At 44.8% G+C, this 21,471-nt stretch overlaps 1 protein-coding gene across 1 annotated transcript; it reads left to right on the top strand.

Annotated features, from left to right (window-relative positions):
- Positions 1 to 4,248: 4,248 nt before the first annotated feature.
- Positions 4,249 to 20,933, top strand: LOC125757277 (uncharacterized). The gene is made up of 20 exons (XM_049412716.1): positions 4,249 to 4,327; positions 4,402 to 4,522; positions 4,603 to 4,754; positions 4,842 to 4,950; positions 7,523 to 7,677; positions 7,739 to 7,862; positions 8,773 to 8,909; positions 8,992 to 9,178; positions 9,283 to 9,431; positions 9,513 to 9,633; positions 11,514 to 11,659; positions 12,310 to 12,430; positions 12,525 to 12,676; positions 17,022 to 17,151; positions 17,248 to 17,390; positions 17,574 to 17,697; positions 19,985 to 20,133; positions 20,385 to 20,517; positions 20,594 to 20,751; positions 20,818 to 20,933. Exons 1-20 carry the CDS (start codon positions 4,249 to 4,251, stop codon positions 20,931 to 20,933), a joined length of 2,706 nt encoding a protein of 901 aa, XP_049268673.1.
- The last annotated feature ends 538 nt before the right edge of the window (positions 20,934 to 21,471 follow it).

The following is a 21,471-nucleotide window of genomic DNA, read 5'->3' as shown; positions in this document are numbered from 1 at the left end:
TAAGTCTCTTTTGCACGCAGAGGTGTTCGAGAATACGTGCGATGCATCAGTTCTGCCCTGACTGCAAAATGCCCCACAGACCTGCGCCTTGGCAGAATTTCGCTGTCTAACATAACCAGGGAAGTGGAAACGAGATACAGCTGGACGTGTTCCGTGAAAAGTGAGTCTTCGTAAGCTTGGCGGTGGCTGCGACCAAAACGAGTTCAGGACAATCTTTGTGATCCGCTTAGCAGTTCAGCAATTTTACAGTATGTGGGGTCTTACATCACTCAACTTTCAAGAGTTTGCATCCTACGGGCGCTTTTTCCACCGTCTATGTAAAACGTTGTTGAAACTCTATTCGATGCTGATTAATGCTACTCCTTGTCGCACTTCGCCTGTGGTACAATCGGTGCTTCTCCAACTTTGATCAAGAGCGGCCAGCTGTGAGCAGCGCAGAATAAGCAAGTAGTCGTGCAAAAGGTATCCTCATAATCCAGGCCCTGTTATTGTCAGAAGTACGGTCTCTCAACGTGATAGTCGAAAAATAATACTGAAATGCATATTTCAGTTCTTGTTTTCGTCCTTAGTGCCTAAATTACTTACATGGCTCTTGATACTCGGCACGTTAGGCCTCATTGTTGACAAAGGCGTTTACTAAACAATGCAAGTCTGAAGCAAATGCAGAAACAATTACGAACGGCAGTGCATCAATAACTTTGCGTCATAGTCTTTAATAACGTCTCGCTTCTACGGAGCAGTTATCGATACATGAACGTTCTTATTATTTTACCGGCGCATGATGTCGCACACTTCCAAATAGTTACAGCAAAGTCAAACTTTAGCCATGTTACAGTTCACAGTAATAACTTTCTTATCATTCACTCACGAATATTGCCCGTACGTGATCTCCGATACCGTATTTATTCGAATCTAAGGCAATGTTTCTTTTTTTTCGGAAAAACGATGTGCGAAAGTGGGGAGTCGGCTTAGAATCGAGTATAGATTCGAGTACAATGATTAAGTTTTTTTTTTTTCTGGCCTTGCGAATTTCGGGGGTCGGCTTAGAATCGGGGCCGGTCTAGATTCGAGTAAATACGGTATATTACATATGCGTAGGGTAGCGTTCTCTGTTTTATTAACACTATTTCCTGTATTTAACTGTTCGTGCTTTTTTTTTTCAGCTATCAACTGCACTCCAGAAAATGCAAACGATGTAGTGGCTACTTGCGGTCACATATTGGAGGATACAGTCTTGCCCGTCACGCGTGTTTCTTTGTTCGACATGAAGTTACCTTTGGCCTGCAGTGAGTTCAAGCGTTATCAGGACTGTATAGTCACACAGGGTAAACAGATCTGCCCCCACGACGACATGGAAGATGTCAATGTGTTAAATGACATCACGGGTGGAAATTTCAACAAGTACAACTGGACCTGTTCAACCGACCGTAAGTATTTTTTTTATTATTATTATATCGCATCCGCCTTTAACATGTATGGACGCATGACACAATATGTTTTCCCAACAGTTTCAAACTGCACTGTAGCCAACTTCAACGATATTTTGAACAAATGCCAAAAGTATTTGGAACAGAAAGTTCTTCCAAACTTACGGCTTCCGACATCCAAAGAGATTATGGACGTAGCATGCGTGTAAGTAAATTTAGGATGGTGCAGTTCTTCGATTCTCTCCTCTTATTTTGTTTTATTGCTCTCAATGAACACTGTCACTTTCTTCGTCGCTCAGGTACGTGACAAAGTATCAAGACTGCTTGGCGAGAAAATCTTTTGAAATTTGTCCCGTAGAGAAGGCGATAACTCGAGATTGGCTGCAAAACTCAACAGCTGGCGCATACAGCAAGTATTTCTGGGTGTGCGAGCCTCAAAGTAAGAATCAGTATTAGCGTTGTGGCGTCGTGGTGCATCACGTGAGCGTCCTTTGCACATTTTCACATTTTCAGAAGTTTCGTGCACTGCGGAAAAGCTCAGTGAAGCCATTGAAAGCTGCGAAGATAACATTCAATCATACGTTATTCCCTACTCATCTAACTACACCGACAAAAAGGCTTTAAAAGTTGCTTGCAAGTGAGTAAATACACCGTATTGGGAATACGGTGGCGTATTATTTGAAACTGATGAGCGCTTTTGACAGTTGCGTTGTTGATGTAGCTGAAATGGCAGTTTTTTCGTTAATATCGGCAGCTGCATGTTCATTAGCCCTTTGTAACATGTAAAGTGTTCTAAATTACTTTTTCGTTACTTTAGCTGCACCGCGAGTTAAAGCCATTGTACGCTCACATGCTGGCGTGCGGATGGCCCTTATATTTCTCGTATGCCACATCCACTGACCTCGTGCCATGTGTTACAGGGGAAACAAAAAGTATCAAGACTGTGTGATATACCATGGGAATTCCCTTTGCCCGGACGTTGTATTCGACGTTGACGTGTTAAACAAAATGACTAAACGCATGTTCACCAAGTACAACTGGACTTGCCAGGAGAATGGTAATATAGTTACCGTCGTTGTTAGGCGCCCTTACATTTCAGTTTTTCTCTTCTTTCAGCCACCGCATGTTCTTCGCAACTCATGTCTCCCGTGCTTGACAAGTGTTCGTCCATAGTTTCCTCGGAAATAATCCCTCTGATTGACGAATCTTCCGAGGAGATGCTGTCCGCTGCGTGCAAGTGAGTGTGCATTCTTACGCTGCCGTGTTGTGTGGGAGTTAGCGTTAAAAATTTTTTTTTTTCGCGCAGGGGTGTACACCGTTACCAAGAGTGCGCGATTAAAGCGGTCCGATCGGTATGCTTTCAAGAGTCCTTGCTGGCAGCGGTGAATCTAGACAACGTGACAGAAGGGCTTTTTAGCGAGTACAACTGGACGTGCGAAGGCCGTAAGTGTTGTCTTTTTCTTTTTTTGCATACGTTGGTATGGTGTGTTTTTACAATGAGGCGGTAATTATTGTGCGTTTTGACAAGGTGGCTAGTGGCTTTGTGTGCGCGGCCTTGCACACAGTGTTATTTCAAAGTTTGTAATCGACGCGTTGAAGTGAAAGGTAACGCGAAGCGTCTGCTCAGATAGGCCTGCGCGGTTTAGCATGCCAGCGTTGGGACAGCGAGTGTTCTCGCTAAACTAGTGAGACTCCCCCCTCACTCCGAATTTTTCAATCTTTCATGTAATAATAATAATATCTGGGGTTTAACGTCCCAAAACCACGATTTGATTATGAGAGACGCCGTAGTGGAGGGCTCCGGAAATTTTGACCACCTGGGGTTCTTTAACGTGCACCTAAATCTAAGTACACGGGCCTCAAACATTTTCGCCTCCATCGAAAATGCAGCCGCCGCGGCCGGGATTCGATCCCGCGACCTTCGGAATCTTTCATGTAATAATAATAATAATAATAATAATAATAATAATAATAATAATAATAATAATAATAATAATAATAATAATAATAATAATAATAATAATAATAATAATAATATCTGGGGTTTTACGTCCCAAAACCACGATATGGTTATGAGAGACGCCGTAGTGCATGGCTCCGCAAATTTTGACCATGTGGTGTTCTTTAACGTGCACTGACATCGCACAGCACACGGGCCTCTGGCATTTCGCCTCCATCGAAATGCGGTCTTCGGGTCAGCAGCCGAGCACCGTAGCCGCTACGCCACCGCGGGGGCCTGTGTATATATACAAGCACATACAAACACACATAAAAACACAAACACACGCACGAACATACATAAGGGTGGTTGAAACCCTCCCCGCTCACCCCGCGAAAAAAAATTCTGACTACGCCGCTGGTGCTTTTACACCACCGCAGTCATTATGTAAACGTACCAAACAACACATTCCTTTATTCTTGCTTAGTACTACCTTTCTGCATTCTGTAATCAAGCCGCATGCACCATGCGACGGCAGTTGAACGACCAGAGTTCCTTACATCTGCTACAATATGACTTTTTTTTTTCTTTCCTTTAGCGAAGCCTGTGTTTGAGGTGTCCCCTAAATGCGAGGCAAAATATCTCCACGAAAGAGCAAAGGAGTGTCTCGGTTTTATTAAAGTCAAAGTTCAACCATTCGCGAAAGATAAAACACTCGTCGCCTTTCTGAAGACTGCATGCAAGTAAGTTCGTCTTTGCCTTTCTTGACGCGTTGCGATGGGATTAATGTGTCGGGGATGTCTCTTCGCTAGGAATAACAACCTATTCAAGCAGTGTATCAATTCCAAGATACCGTCGTCGTGCCTGAAATACGACAAAATCATGCAAGCGGGCGAACTCAAGCAGTTAATTAACGTGTACGAAGACTACAGATGGACGTGCAAGCTGGGAATCACGTCAGGTTAGTCCGCTCGGTTGCGAAAGTGGTGATCTCGCTGTTACGGCGCTCTTTTTTTTTTTCCTCATTCACGTTAGGTTCAGCCTGCAATGCCAAGATAGAGAAAAGCCTGGTAGAATGCGCTGGCGTCATCGATGTCTTGGTGCCAAAAGATGTGTCAGTCTTTCATCCGGCTGCGGAGGTCGCGGAGACGTGTCGGTGAGTGACCGCTTTCCGCCTTGCCTCTTTATCTGAATGCGAGAACGGATAAATGTCTAACATGACATTTCTGTTCGCAGGCACTTGAAAAGCTACGAAACCTGCTTGATGCAGTCGATTAAGGGTGTCTGTGGAGATGGAATTGTCTTTGCGCAGAACTCTGAAGTGCTAAAGTATATGATACAATACTACAACAAATATTCGTGGGCATGTGTCAAGATACCAGAAAGCAGTAAGCGGACCTCTGACAAAACACTACGAACTATGTGTCATATAGGGCTTTGTTACTTAGAAGAACACCGCATTTTCTCACTTTCAGGCTGCACTGCTGAAATTCTGACGGATAAGCTGAAGGAATGTAGAGGGTTCATTGACTTCGTTGTCAAACCGAACGCGGCCTTATCATTTTCAATGCAGGATTCATGCCAGTAAGTGAAAGTTCGATTCCTTTACAGCGAAAGCTGCTATGAGATCACAACAGATGATTTTAGTCGCGTAATTGTACGCCGCCACCGCCGCCGCCGCTGTCCGTGACAGCTATTGCGCACAATAAAAAAAAAATCCGGCAGATCCCACGCACTGTGGGAATCGATGTAATGCGAAGCAGCCAGCAAAGAGCTGCATACATCGCTTTGTTTATTTTTGAGCCGAATGAAATCATTCATGCCATGGCATCTAGTTCACCATATATCGCATGCTTGCCATGCACGCGTGCATGCACAATGCGGTATACACCATGCCAATGAAACGTATATTCTGGTATATACACTGCATGACCGGTGATTTATGTTCATCACGCACTCCTGTTATGCAATACCAATTTTGGTATATATCCAGTTATCTAAACGGCCGGAAGCGCACCACAACAGTGTCATGTAAATCATACCGTACATGACATGCATAACATAATTCGCATGTTAGGACCTGTCATTTATGTTCATCATACAGTCACATCGCACAATACCAATTTTGGTGTATATCAAACGAGCGAAATAGCCGCGAGTCCACCATGAGCGTGGCATGTAAATCATGCCATACATGACATGCATGTCATGGTTTTCATGTTACCACCTGTCATTTACGTTCGGCATACATTGGCGTCACGCAATGCCAATTTTGGTGTATATCAAGCTAGTGAAACGTCCGCGAATGCACCATGAGCGTGGCATGTAAATCATGACATGCATGTCATGGTTTTCATGTTACCACCTGTTATTCATGTTCTTGATACATTCACATCGCGCAATCCCAATTTTTGTGCATATCAATTTAGCGAAACGGCCGCGAGCGCACCATGAGCGTGGCATGTAAATCATGTCGTACATGACATGCATGTCATGGTTTTCATGTTAACACCTCTTTTTACGTTCGTCATACAGTCGCGTCGTGCAATACCAATTTTGGTGTGTATCAAGCCCGCGAAACGTCCGCGAATGCACCATGAGCGTGGCATGTAAATCATGACATGCATGTCATGGTTTTCATGTTACCACCTGTTATTCATGTTCTTCATACAGTCACATCGCGCAATACCAATTTTGGTGTATATCAACCTAGCGAAACGGCCGCGAGTGCGTCATGAGCGTGGCATGTAAATCATGACGTGCATGACACGCGTGTCATGATTTTCATGTTACCACGTGTCAGTTATGTTCGTCATGTCAAAATGTCTCGTCATACCAGTTTTCGTATATATCCATTCATTTAAACGGCCGCGAGCGCCCCGAGACCATGTCATGTAAATCATGCCGTACATGACATGCGTGTCATGATTTGCACGTTAGGACCTGTCAATATGTTCGCCATGAACTCTTGTCCACGTCATACCAGTTTTGGTATATATGAAATCAACGGAATGGCCGCAGAGACCAAGGGCCGTGGAATGCAAATCATGCTGTTCATGCCAATGCGTGTCATGATTTTCGTGTTATGACCTGTCATTTATGTTCGTAATAACGGTCATGTTATTCCATACAAATTTTGGTATACATTCCGATTAACGAAACGGCCAGGAGAGCACGAAGTCGTAGTCGGCTAGATAGATAGATGATAGATAGATAGATAGATAGATAGATAGATAGATAGATAGTAGATACGACGATAGATATATAGTATAGATAGTGAGATAGATAGCTAGCTAGATAGTAGATAGATGATAGATAGATAGATAGATAGATAGATAGATAGATAGATAGATAGATAGATAGATAGATAGATAGATAGATAGATAGATAGATAGATAGATAGATAGATAGATAGATAGATAGATAGATAGATAGATAGATAGATAGATAGATAGATAGATAGATAGATAGATAGATAGATAGATAGATAGATAGATACGCTCAAACTCGCAGAAGTTCGGTAAGAAATGCTTTGCATTTAAAAAAAAACAGGCCTAAAGCGTGATTTGAACCCAGGCACTCTGCGTGGCAGTCGAGTATTCTATCACAGACACACGCCAGCTCTTGAAACTCGTTCGCAAAGAGACCATATACAGGCGTCATGTCGGGCTAGGAATCACGTTAACAGACATAATATAGCGTAGTAGTAGAGCAAAATAACACCAGGTGTCACACACTGCGAATTGCGCAACAACTGGGTGGCTTAAAGCTTCCCACCCGTTACACAGAGCTCAGACATGATTCTTCATCGTCATCAGCCACAACATCAACAAAGTGCATACGGTATGCCTGCATATATGCCTTACGGCATATGTACTGTTCATTGTGGCATCTATGGTGCGTGATAACAGTAGTCCAGTGTGTGAGGCTTACTTAACACAGTTTTATTTATCATTATTTTAATTGATTTTCTGAACCTTGCTTGACGGCCTTATTTGAAGCGTGTGAATGTAATTCAACCTAAGCATTTACTCTCATCATTATTGCAACTATTATTTGGCTATAGCTGTTAAGTTTACTTGGCAACACCACTTTATATGTTCAGATGCATTCGCAGAATGCCGCCCATCACCCCACTTCTTTTTCTCTCATTCAGAGGCCTTCAGGACTACAAAACATGCGTGTACACTGGCATCATGGAGTCGTGTGCTCCTAACGCGTCGCAAATTGCGAATAGTTCAGCAGTAGACCAGTATCTCCACCAAGTGATGAACAAACACGCCTCCGTGTGCCATCCAGAGAGAGAGCCAGGTGCGAACTGTCGCGGTATCTCCCGGTCGAACAGTCCGGCTCATTATTTTCCCGCGTGCAGTTTCAGAATGCAACGAGAAAATGCTCACGGAAAAACTGAGGCGCTGCAAAGGAATCATTACCTGGCTTGTCCTGCCCAGCATGGAAAAACCGGAAGATGACGAGCAGCAGCAGAGCGCATGCCTGTGAGTAACGCAGTAAACTCTGGTCACTTTGTTAAACTGCGGCTCTTACACGGAAGTGCGAGTACGAGGCGTCGAAGCGGGTGGGCTCTGTCACCTATATGTATGCTACAGTTAAAGTTGCCTTGGTCATGAAATAAAAAACAAACTGAGCCATGATTCAGGAAGCCATTCGTTGAAGGTATGGATGCCTATAAACGCGCACCAATAATTCTTGACATTCAATTAGAAATAGACGGTTCTGGCTCAAGTTACTTAAAATAACGGCCAATCAGGATAAATAATGAAAATTAATTGAATGAGTCCACTGAAAGAACAAGCGCTTTTTTGTGTGTCTGTGAGCAGCTTGGATCGTAGCGGCACCTGGCAGAGCAGCTCTCAACCGCGCGATTCTTTCTGCGTGGCCTCTGAGATCAGCTTCGGCAGCGCGACAAAATACAAAATTAACCCAAGGAACACACCAGGGCACACGAACGCTGACGTGCGACTGCCACTTCCATGCACCAAAATCAACGATTAGGGTAGCCTCTCAATTTTTTTTAAAGGACCTCTCAGGGAATTGCACTTTCGCCTTCCCTAAAGCTTTCTATGCGCGCCACCAGGAATGCGTGCGATGCGTTCGTTGGCCTTGCACCCAAGGATGCATGTGTGACATATTTCAGGTCTTTGGCGTTGGTTGCAAAGATATAGGATATCTCTCTTGTATTACGAAGCAGTATTTTGAGATAAGGGCAAACCTTAACATGCCATACGTTTACTGTCCCTCTATTAACAGGCTGCAAGAAGCAGGCGCTGCTCTGTCACATTTTTTTTTTACGTGCCACTGTATCTTGCAAAAATATGGCGGCAGTTAATATAGTTCGCACCGGAGCTTCTTGTCGCTTCAACTAACTGCGCAATTTCTCTTTTCTAGTGCCGTGGCCGATTACCAGGCGTGCGTGGCGAAATCGGCGCGCCAGTTATGCCCTAACACCAACGTCTACAGTGAGGACACCATGGACGATCTCACGGGAGGCCTGTACACAAAGTATAGCTCGACGTGCCGTCGCAGTAAGTTCCTTTTTTCACTTTTTCCTAGTTCTGTTTGCATACATCCCAAAACACGCTGTCTAATGCGGTGCACGCTTCCCAGGGAAAAAGAGCACCACGACGTTAGCGCCACGAATTGAACCAACGACTGTGCACATAAGGAAGCCACCGCATTGCTCCGAAAAGTCTGCAACAAAAGCACTTATGGAATGCATGGGATTCATACACGTTAAAGTCATGCCAAACGCCGGCGCGCGGAAAGACCCAGAAAAGCTGAAAGTTGCCTGCAGGTGCGCTATCTCGATTCGTCTTGGTTTTGTTTGTTGTTCTTCGAGTACACGCGGCACTTGCGCATCGTATCATTGTTAATTTACGTTAATCCGTGTTGTTTCAGGTCTATGAAACACTACCAGCAATGCGTTAATGAAAAAATTCGAATGTGTGCCAATAACAGCGAGGTAACTGAATCTCTGCTGATAAAGTACTACACCGACGAGTTGTACCGAAAGTACGAGTGGACTTGCGAACCTGCCACTCCTAAAGGTACCCGATTTAAATACGGCGATATTTCTGTTATACTGCAAATACCTAAACTTATTCGCATCTTTTTCCTCTGGTAAATAGCCGTGTGTAACCCGTTTTTGGTTCTTGGGCCTCTGGAAAACTGCTCCAAGCAACTCAACACGGCAGTCCATGGGTTAAATCCCGAAGAAGTCAATACGTGGAAGACAGGAGCAGCCTGCGGGTAAGATCATGTTTCATATATTGCGTGTCATGGGAGTGAAATGTTAATATATCAGAGATTATGTAAGAGAAAGCGTTTCATTGTTCAGTTTCCGTTATATACTTATTGCAGCTGTAGATAGCTTCGTGTAGAGGTTGAGAGTGTCTTAGTTTGCAAATGGATGAGCAAATACATTCTTGCTGACCTGTATTCGTTGCATTTTTTTTTCGTTGCGTCTTCTGAATTTGCTAGATTAATTGCCTCGACGCTTGAAAAGCTTCTCACAATATCTCTTGCGAAATCAGGCAAGGAAACACGTTCCGCATCTTAAAGGGGCCCTGAAACACTTTAACGTATTAATGTCTTATTTTCTGGTGTTTTGCTCGCCGAAACCACCAGATGATTATTAGGCACGCCGTAGTGGGGGACCGCGGACTAATCTTGACCTCTTGGTGTTCCTTTATCGTGCACCTAAATCTAAGTACACGGGTGTTCGTGCATTTGCTGACAACTACCAAAAGAGGGAGGCAGCCACGTTGGTGCGCGATAACTGACTGCGACTCACTTGAATATGTCGAATTTCTTTTTGCGCCAGAATTCTAAAAAAGAAAAAAAAAAGCCACGTGTAGCTTTGCGCTACTGGCGCAAGGCTTAAGGTGCAACGGAGCTGATCGGTTCTTTGCTGGTCCTGGCCATACGAAGTGACGCTAGGTAATGCCAAATAATGCCAAGTTATACGAAGTTATGCTAAGTTGTTCTAGTCGAGTCTGGGACAGTCGCCTCTCGCCGTTTCGGCCGTACTAAGACGTGGACTACTTTAAACGAGTCGAGTCCAGCAGTCTCGCTTGGCAGCGCGCCGCGATTCCCGGTAAGTGGCTTCCTCATCGGCAGTGCGAACCTTCTTCGGTCTCCCCATGTATGGGTCTGGCGCGCCGTCGCCACGCGCCGGCTTTATACGGAACGAAAGAGAGCATGCGCAGTTGGCCGTGGCGTCACGTCTGGCGCGACCACGAGCAGTTAGGCGCAGTGTCCACGCAGGTGGGCTGGTGGCGGAGCCGTGTATGGGCTAGCGAAGCAGGCGCAGTGCTGTGCAACCGGTTGCTTGGCAAAGCGCGGTGACGTCATCGCGGCGCGAAGTTATTTTGTTCGCGTTGGACAGACTACAGCCGGTTAAAACAGCTCCGGTATTAAAAGAAAATGCGTATTTAGGGCGTCTTTCGACCCTTATAAAAATGTATTTAGACAGTCTATAGACGGTGTACCGCCATTTTTAAACAATATATAGACTGTCTAAATCCATTTTTGTAAGTGTCTCTCCTACAACGATAATCGTCGTCGATCTCGCGTGCCTTTCCATGCTTTAACGCCACGCGCCCGGTGGGTTCAGGTCACGGAAGGGCGTGCGCGTTATCAGCATGACGCTAGCATTCTTGATAGGAACGTGGCTAGCGCCGATTTTTCGTGATAGGAAGCGAGAGCACGCTAGATGACGATTGTTGTTCAGGGACAGAAGGACTGCCTAAAGAGTGCAGGTTGTTTTTAGCGTCAGGATATTAGTGAGACAACATATTCCATTAGGCCATCCTATGATTGCTCGGGAAAGCTTTTCCGGGCCTGTTAAATATGTCGTTGTAGTAAGAAGCCCAATACTAAGAAGTTTTATTTTGACTTTAGATGCCAGTTTCTACGGAACCGCTGTCATATTAGGCAAAACTGGCAACGTAATACATGCCCATAAGAAATTTGTTGAAGCGCCGATTTAGCGTGTCACTTTGTTGAATTGTGAACCGCGTACATAACTCGGCCGATGTGTTGCACACGCAGTGTACGAGTGCGATCAGAGCGCCATCTTAGTGCTACTAAGCACGACTTCATTCATGTGCAATTCTGATTATCGACAGGGCTGTATCCATATACCAGGACTGCGTGAATTCGAAGCTGAGCATGAAGTGCGGACAAAAAGTCCTGCCCCAGACGCCGCATGTACTGCACTACGTTCGAGACTTGTACAACAAATACAACTGGACATGTCATACTGGTCAGGCTGGTAAGTTACCATCAGATGACAGGTAATATCGAATTACTATCTTGCTGTCATTATTATACAGGGCTGGTCGAGAGAGTGATAAGACTGATTTTCCTTCTCAATATAACAGATTCGGGCAGATTTCATGTCCTCGTAGGCAGAATGAGTCGAGGGGAGAGCATAAGCTATGCATGCGCGCCATGGCATGTGTCGGTGAGGCGTTAAGAAAGAAAAGTGGACGAAAAGATAACTTGCCGCGGGCAGGGACCGAACCTACGACCTTCGAATAACGCGTCCGATGCTCTACCCGCCGCGTCCGATGCTCTGGCCGCCTCGGTAGCTCGGTTGGTAGAGCATCGGACGCGTTATTCGAAGGTCGCAGGTTCGGTCCCTGCTCGCGGCAAGTTATCTTTTCGTCCACTTTTCTTTCTTCACGTATACCTTACATTTACTACTAATAACATCCCCTTTACTTGGCATTATTGTCTGTTAATGTTCATTAATATTGTGTATAACAAAGAAAAACGAGCCCTTAAAATTAACACTTCTTTCCTGAATTAATATATGTTAGTTTCCTGGCTTTCCGGATACGCCCTGTATGTAGGGTATGTATAAGGGCTGTGACCTTCCCGATATGCTGCGGTTGGCTCTGTGTTGCAACCTTTTTTCAGATAACTGCGACGGCAACGAGGTGATGGACTCCTTGACTGAATGCCTCGGCTTCTTGAATGTGTTGGTCCTCCCGTACATAACCAACTCAAGCAAGAATGCTTCACTCGAGATGGCATGCACGTACGTTGGCGCCGGTCCTCCTTATGTTGGCTGCTGCTCGGCCAGTTGACATTGCCTTGGACGTGCCTTTGAACGCCGATGTTGTCGCTTTCAGGGGATACCAGGAATTCAAGTACTGCATATCGTCCGCCATCAACGCAAAATGCCCACGCAGCCCGTACGTTCTGCGGCTACCTCGGGTGCACTACTTCACTCATGACCTCGTGCAGAACTACAAGTGGACGTGTGACGCGGTTCATCAGAAAAGTAAGCCGATCATGCGACGCCCTGAAAGAAACACGGCGCATGAATTAACCCAGCAAAACGGGGCCATCTCTCTCCTGAAATATCAAGCGCTACAAATGTACTTCCTGACAGCACTCTCAGTACATAAACAGCGAAGTATAATTTCACTTACTGTTATGAAACGGTTCCTTTAAGTCGGCGTTAGGGGACATGAAAATAGGTCGTAAACTTAATCTCAGAGAAGGCCAATTCGTCAGAAACAGTAGCCTAATATTTTTATTTTATCACTGACCAGACCGTTACCGTAAGTGGTGGTCTCTCAAAGTCCCAAAGCACGTTCATGCACTTATCAATTTTACGCCTTATCTATACGTACCCTAAACCGCGCAATAGTTATGCATATACAGGGTGTCCCAAATATCACGCAGCACGATTTCAAAGCACAGGAACGTCGTCGTTACGCGAAGCACACCTAGTGTATACTTTTCCCAGTATACTGTAGTAGCCACTACTAAATTTTTCGTTAATGACGTTTAGTTAATTAGTCCTAATTATGTGTATAACTCGACAAGTACTCACCTAATCATTAAAATGTCAATTAGGCACATGTAGGCATGCTCAAACGACATCCAACTGCGCTGTTTTCAGCAACGTACCAATTATAACGTGGTCATTTCTTCCGGCTGATAAAGAAAGCACGCGAAATATGAAAAAATAACACGTGACAACGCTAGTTAGAAACATAATAAGGACTAAGAAATAACACGTGACAACGTCGAGTTAGAAAAATAATAAGGAATAATTCACTAAACCTCATTAACGAAAAAATTAGCAGTGGCTACTACAGTATACTGGGAACAATATACACTAGGTGTGCTTCGCGTAACGACGTTCCTCTTTTTTTAAATCGTGCTTCGTGGTATTTGGGACACCCTGTATAATAGACATACTATACAGTATGCTCCAGCTAACTCCAGCCAGAATTTAGAAATAGGCCGACGCACTTTATGACGACTCGACCAAATGCATGTTGTTGATAATTGCATGGGTAAGTCACAGTATATTTGTGTTCTGCTTTATTTCTTAAGTAAGATTAATTAACTTATAAAGCAACAAAGCTGGGCAAAAAGTTCGAAATAGAAGTCGTAGATCGGTTTGCAACGTCCGATTAGACAGTTTCTAACTTTCTATCGGTGAAGTATTAGTGTTTTCTGCTTCCTTCCTGCAGATGCCCACGAAATACAACTAAAACATACCACGTGACATGTCCCGCTTGCGCGCCGTAATTGCAGTGCTCCCGAACGTTCCGCCTGCAAACGACCATAGCATTCGACCACGTGTGTTGCGGCTTAAAAGGCGACAGGACAGTGGCAGTGGTGGTGGCTGTGCGATGACGAACCTGTTGCTTGTGGCAGCACAAGCGATAACCGCTGCGTCTGCTTATCGCTGTCATGAACCTCCGCGAGGGAAGCATATAGTTTCTGCGCACTGCAATTACGGCGCGCAAGCGGCATGTCCCGTGTTATTTTATTTTTATTTTATTATTATTTTTTAGTTCGCGGGTACCCGAAGGAAGAGAAAAACACTAACAATGAATACATGGAAAGTTAGCTGTCTAATCGGACGTTTTGCAAACCGATCTACAGCTTTCTAATTAGAATTTTTTCCCAGTTTTGTTGCTTTAGAAGTTAATTAAGCTTGTCTAAGAAATTAAGCAGAACACAAAAAAATTGTGTGACTTACCCCATGCAACAGTGAGCAACATGCGTCGGCATATTTAAAGTGCGTCGGCATGTTTTTAAACTCTGGCGAAAGTTAGTTGCGGTACCATGTATTGCAAGCAGCTACGCTGCCACTGTCGTTTCAAGAGCGCGTAGCCATGGGCTTGTTGATATTTTCTTTGACCTGAACGAGCGCCAAGTAGCACTAAAACAAACGTGCGCCCTGCGCAAGTCTTCCAAGGACAATTTATTTGTGGTGCGAAGAATATATATGTATAGTACATTTTTTTAAATCGTTGACAGTAGTTAGGAATCACCTGTAGCATCTAGCAAAATTCTACTTCGTCATAACCATAACGGTCAGAGGTGGATATTATTTCAGCTAGAAATCATGACGAATATTACACTAATTAAGCAAACATATCTCAACAGCTTTTCGATGAAATATGTAATGACACGAATGTTACGTACCATTTCTAGGCAATGTCTTCCAAAGTCCTACCAACTTAGAACGAACTCGGGAAATGACACCTGTTCAAGATAATTGACATCCGATCCGAGGGACAAAATGAGAAAAGCGTAGCAAAAATTCAAATCACATTGAAGGAAGAAATAATACTATTAGTGCATGTGACACTGCTGCTTTCTTCGCACGATTACTTTCTGCGCACGATTACGATAACTAGCTTTTTTTTTCTTATGCTAACGTCATCTGCTCGCAACAACTTAGGATTATTTTGCGTTGCTCAAACTGGGGATGGCGATGTACAGTTGTCACTTAATATGATCGGCTACGCCAATGCACGCATTATTCGCATGCTTCCCAATCCCGCCACTGGCATGCCCAGTCTGGTCAAAGTACTTTACAACCTCGATGAAACATAGTTAAATCGGAGCTTATGTCGAAGGGACAAAGAAGGAGTACACACGGGACGTCGGCGTTCCTCCTGCGTGTACTCTTTGTCCCGTCGTTATGAGCCCCGATTTCACCATGTTTCATCAAGCCAGCAACTAACTAGCCCACCTTTGCATCTTAACTGCTTTATAGGCGCAGGGCAACGAAGCTCAGGAACAGCCTTGGTCTCAGTGTAGAAAGCATTGTTTGTTCTTCGTCTGGCGAACTTCCTTATTGACGTTGCGATAGCTGGCCTTACTCAAGGGGTTATGTTTGGCACTGAAAGGAAAGGTACGTTGCCGAGGTTGGTATTATTTTTCTCAGACAGTACAGCAGCTTCCTGCAAAAAGCTGACCGCCTGAGAAACTCCACGTGCCCGCTGTCAATTGTGGCTTTAGGGGCTGCACGTTTGCTCAGAACCTCGCAATGCGCCCGACGGAATGCGCCGACCGACGAGTCGGAGAATCGGCGAATGAAGAGATGTACGCACTGTTATGCTCTGCTTACGCGATGTCAGGCAGGCAAAAGAGTTTGGAAACAGCACTAACACAAACGCAATACCAATGTCATTAAGCTTGTGTGAGGCCTGCTATCGCAGCACCAGGAAGGAAGGTTGCCAAATGAAACACAAGGGGCTATTTGTATACACTGAGACGAGTGTTTATGCACCTCTGCAGTCTAGCAGCAAATAGCATGCTTTATACACGAAGACTAAACGATGCGTGAATGGCAGAACGTTGGAGCTGGCGAATGATTTATGAAATGGCGCAGCTGAAAGACTTTGTACGTGTGGCTGAGTATGAACACTATTAGGAAATAGGAAGCAGTGTGCAGACGGCACGAGCTAAACCAAAATTTACAGGGGATGCTTAGAACTTTCCAAGAATGTGGAGGCGAAAGCCTACTTGGACTTTCTGTTGATCTGCTGTTGAACTTTCTGCTGATGTGCTGAAATTTATGATGAATTGATGTGTCGTTGAAGTACTCAGTGCTGATGGGCTGTGTAAACTTGTGGCGGTCTTTGTCAGATTTCATCATGAGGAATCTACGCCGTACTACGTTATCGAAAGGTCGCTAAACGCCGGCGCTAAGAATGGTCCTATCCGTACGCCTTCACTTTCAAAGCACGCACGCTTTTATGTCTACTCACTCCTAACGAAAGTCGAACGAAAGTGAAGCATTTTTAATTGCTTGCCTACTTGAAATTACGCTGCACCCGATGCTTCTCGATAAACAGTCGGAATTCATCGCATACGAGGTAATAATATTAATTGTTGGGGTTTAACGTCCCGAAACCACGATATGATTGAGCGACACCGGGCTCCGGAAACCTAGACCACCTGGGGTTCTTTAATGTGTACCTCAATCTAAGTACACGGGCCTCAAGCATTTTCGCCTCCATCGAAAATGCGGCCGCCGCGGCCGCTGGATGCATACAAGGTGGAAGATAATATTAATTCCATCGCAAGTATTGGTGGTGACCACTGCGTCAGGCGCTTTATTTTCGCCATTATTCTCCAAAGTAAGATAAACGAATGAAACGTGCCTTTTTTCCTGCAAAGACGTACGACAGCGCGTTACGGCTTATCAAAATGTCGCAGATCGCAGTTCACCTGCTTTCAACCATATACCATAGTCTTCTGGACTCCGATGAAGCAATAGCATTCGAAGAAACATTCTATACGAATTCCTCGTAGCCGCTGTTTGCCTGCAAGTCACGTCAACTACTTTCTGCGCAACTCCTTTTCAGAACGACAGGCATGCCGAAGCGATGAGCTTTTGGCACAGCTGGAAAAGTGTTATGGCGACCATGTAAAAACAAACGTGATTCCCAATGCCGACCCTGGTAGCGGGCTGGAAAAACTGCAGTATGCCTGCAGGTAAGCCGAGATTATCCGCGATATTCATTCCTGTGCATGCTTTTCCGGCGGGCGCCACTTACTGCGGAATTTCGTTCTCGCTTCACGCATCCTCAGTGCACTCAACGCATATCAAGAATGTGTGAACGAGGAAATAACGGGCAGCTGTGCTGGAAACCAAGGCCAGGTGCTCCTACTGGATGCGGTGAAGAATTACACCTACTCTGTGTACGAGCAATACCAATGGACTTGCGACAATCGTGAGTAAAATCCCTATGTCGTCGCATATTTTCAACCGAGTCAAAGTAAAGACCTTTTCTTTTTGGTTACTACCAACGTGTTGTTCTCTATACAAGTTCACTTTTATACATGCATATTTTGTCTGATCAACGTCATCCTTTGTCATATTAATGTAAACACCTCATTTTCTTCCTTTTTTACAGACCCCGATTGCAACAAAAACAGCCTCCTGAATGAGCTCATCAGTTGCAAAGGAATAATGACGACTAAAGTAATACCAAATGCGGCTAACATATCCGACGTATCAAAACTTAGTGAAGCATGTCGGTAAGTTTATGGCTCATAAAAATAGTCACGTAATAACGTGCACGACAGGACGTTAGCAGCTTTTTTTTAAATACCTTCTTTAATGGGAACATTGCTAGGTTTTTTTAGTGCGTTTTCTTGTTTCCGTTTCCTTGTTAGATGCGTTTCATTTTACTTTGGTCTCTTTTTCTGTGACTTTTTTTTCCTTCTTGTTTTCTTTGCACCATCATCCGTACCCATAGGCGTGCACACAGGGGGGGGGGGGGCGCAAAATCTGCCCCATACATTGACTTAGTAGGGTGGGGGGCGCTGCGACGAACCTTTGCCCCCCCCCCCCTAATGGGGAGCCCTGCGCACGCCTATGTCCGTACCTTACTTTTACGCTCTATTTTTTTAAGAATTTGTTGCTATGCGTGCGAATTTTCCGCATTAACTAGATATGATTTTTTTGGCGTGCCCAACTGCAAGTAAATGTAGCCTTCAGCTATGCAAGTGTAATTTCGTGCAACTCGCAGAGCAGCGGTTTATAGCCGAATGGAAACAGGAAGGGTAGCAACGAAAAGCAGGCAGTGCACGCGCGACGAAGGGGCGCAACGCGCTGCACTCCTGCACTGTCATTTAGAGGCTGATGGCACTGTGTTTGCAACGCAACTGGAAGGACTAGGGCACTTAACAATATCTGAACCGGCACTTTTGGTGGCCTTGCGTCGCCAAGGAGTGCTGTATGTGAATACCGCAGCCAACATCTGCAAAGATTCGACAGCTACTCTGCTTTTCTACAAGGATAGCAAAAAAAAAAAAAAAGCCATCAAGAAAGGGGTCAGCAAGAAGATACAATCTCTCCATGGTTGTTCACTGCATGCTGAGAGATATTTAAACGATTAGATTGGGAGGTATAATGATTAACGGCGGATATCTCAGTAACTTACGGTTTGCAAATGGCATCGTGTTCTTCAGCAGGGATGGCGACTAATTAAAGAAAAAGACTGAACACATTAACCGAGGAAGTGTTAAGAGATTACTACGCAGATGACAAGACCTAGTGAGAGAATGAGAGTTCGTGGTTAGCAACGGGACCACTAGAGTCTGTACAAGAGTTTATCAATTTACCGAACTTAACCGAAGAATAAGGTTGGCTTGGAGTACATACGGCAGACATCACTAAATCATGACCGGTAACTTACCACTGTCCTTAACGCGGAAAGTGTGCGACCATTGCATTCTACCCGTACTAGCATTACTAACATTCGGTGCAGAAACTTGGAGGGTAACAAAGAAACTCGAGAAGAAACTAAAGATTGCGCAGCGTGCGATGGAACGAAAAATGATAGGCGTAACTTCAAGAGACAGGAAGAGAGCGAAGTGGATCTGAGGGGGTATAGCCGATATCCCTGTTGTCATTAAGAGAACAGAGTCGACGTGGATGGGTCACCAAAGGCCGGGGAGAAATAACCGATGGTCAGTGAGATCGATGGAATGGATAGATACCAGTGGATGGAAACACAGCCAAGGGCGGCAGAGAGCTAGCAGGGGTAGTGAAATTAAGCAGTCCGCAGGCATAAAATGAAAACGCTCGCGCAAGACAGGGTAAATATGGAATCATTGGGAGAGGCCTTTGTCCTGCAGTGCACATTGAATATGTTGCTGTTGATGATAATGATGATGATGGTGGTGGTGACATAGAAGGCCCTTCAAGTGGTGACGCACTAGCCGTGACGTGCTGCTGTTCAGTACAAGGTCGCGGCCACCACTTTCCCATAGAGTGCAGGAGCGCCCGCGTACTGAACGATGGATGCAAGTTGAACTACCAATCACTGATGGTCGAAACTTGGCAGCTTACCCCACAACCCTTATGTCGCTTTGTTGTTTCGTGACGTTAAACATCGCCCGACAATTTCACGTGCCTTTCGTCGTGTGTTTTTCATTATGCGATTGTCTGTTGTACACAGTGTCTCCGCCTGCTTGTCCTTGTTGCCGCAGAGTAAGGGCAATTCTTTGTTGTAAGAAAGGGGCGCCGCGGAACTCGACGCTATATAGTCGCTCTTACAGCAAGATATGACCTGTGCGGCTTAAAGCGGGCAGCAACAAAGTAGGCAAATAATAAGCAGTGTCGTTAGCCTGTGCTGATAACCCCAGTCGTTCTTCAACCGCAGTGACAAGGCGTATCGAATGGCAAACAGGCTTAACTACAGCCACGCGAGCGCCGAGTGGTGCATGAAGTCTGCGCTTCCTGCATTTGTACCGCGTTCCTTTTATGACTTCCTTGTATCGCCCTGTAATCTGATCTCGCTTATCTCCGTTTGCGCAGGGGCACTCTCCTTTACCAGGACTGTGTTCGTGAGAAAATGAACGCTAAGTGCTCTGCGGAATCGCCAGTGTTCCTTCTTCCTGAGGTGGCCTATTTCTCATTTGCGACGTACAACAAGTACAACTGGACTTGCTTCCGCAAACAAGAAGGTATATACAGCTCGTTAAGCGAAGCTTACATCGTGTGAACTTTATACATCGAAATATTGATCGTGCTAAATATTTGCTGCCTCATCACCAAAGTATTGATCAGGCAGGAAATATGATCATGCATGAAACCAGTGAAATTTTTCTGCACTATGCTCTCATAACACGACTTCTGAAAATTCTCGCGTTCGTGTTAGAAGGTCAGCATTTATTTTTATCGTGGTTATTATTCTTCCATTTTCTCTGTCTACCAGGACGAGTCAGCGATACCACGAACAAGATTGAAATAGTGAAACAGTTAAAAGAATGCTATGGGTTTATACTTTTCGGTGTCAAACGGCCTCTTAGGAACAACTTTAAAGACAAAGCGCTGCGTGAAGCCTGTCTGTGAGTTACCCGTTTTTCACTCGGTTGACTATTAAGGAGGTTCACGAGCGAAATAATAATCTGCCTTCATTCACAGGAGTGTGAAGGACTATCAGAAATGCGTACGAGCGAAGCTCGATCACATCGGTAAACAACATATGTCATTGCCGGACAGTCAGGATGTGAAATACTACTCTTCCCGCCTGTATAGCAAGTACAACTGGACGTGTGACAGCTTGAGCGCGGGGCTAAAGAGTAAGTCTCGCGATGTCTGCCAGAGATCGCATATGCTGTACACTGACGACGACTTGTATGTTCCAGGTTACCACTGCAACGTAGATAGGCTCGAGACTGGGCTGAAGCAATGTAAAAGTCTAGCGGACTACGCAGTAGCTCAGAAAAAGAGCAAAACAGATCCGAACAACGTTTGCGAGTAAGTACTGACCGGCGGTGTTGCCAAGATGTCTTTTCACGTAGACATAAGCCAAGCCGCTACAAATAAACCATAAGCCGTCATCTCGCTACAGAACTGGCCACTAAAAGGGACGTTGGCTCTGATGTAAGTGTACAAGCCAACATTACGCCGACGGGACGCGAACGAAACTACCTACCTTACTTAGCCCTAACTTTTTTTTCACAAATTTTTCAGTTTTCTTACAGAAAACCAAAAGGATCAGGACTAAAGGCGCTAGAATGCATTTGACTGAGGCCCTGACCCCTGTACAATCTGTGTTCCGGCGAAGCAACATAGCTAAAAAAGAACAGCATAAACACACACTTAAACATGATCGCTGTGGGGAATTCTAAATTGTAACATATCAGTCAATCTGTAAGGGTAACATAAATAACATAAGTGACATGAGTAACGAAGTAATAATGTAACATAATATGCAGCCTGCAAACGTTTGCATTGACAACACAACAAGGCGTAACACAGGTTACAACTAACTATATCAACCTATTTTTCTTTTATAC

This window comes from Rhipicephalus sanguineus, chromosome 1 (assembly GCF_013339695.2).
Source record: "Rhipicephalus sanguineus isolate Rsan-2018 chromosome 1, BIME_Rsan_1.4, whole genome shotgun sequence".
In the NCBI taxonomy this organism is placed as follows: Eukaryota; Metazoa; Arthropoda; class Arachnida; order Ixodida; family Ixodidae; genus Rhipicephalus; species Rhipicephalus sanguineus.
This window is presented reverse-complemented; position numbering and strand designations above follow the sequence as displayed.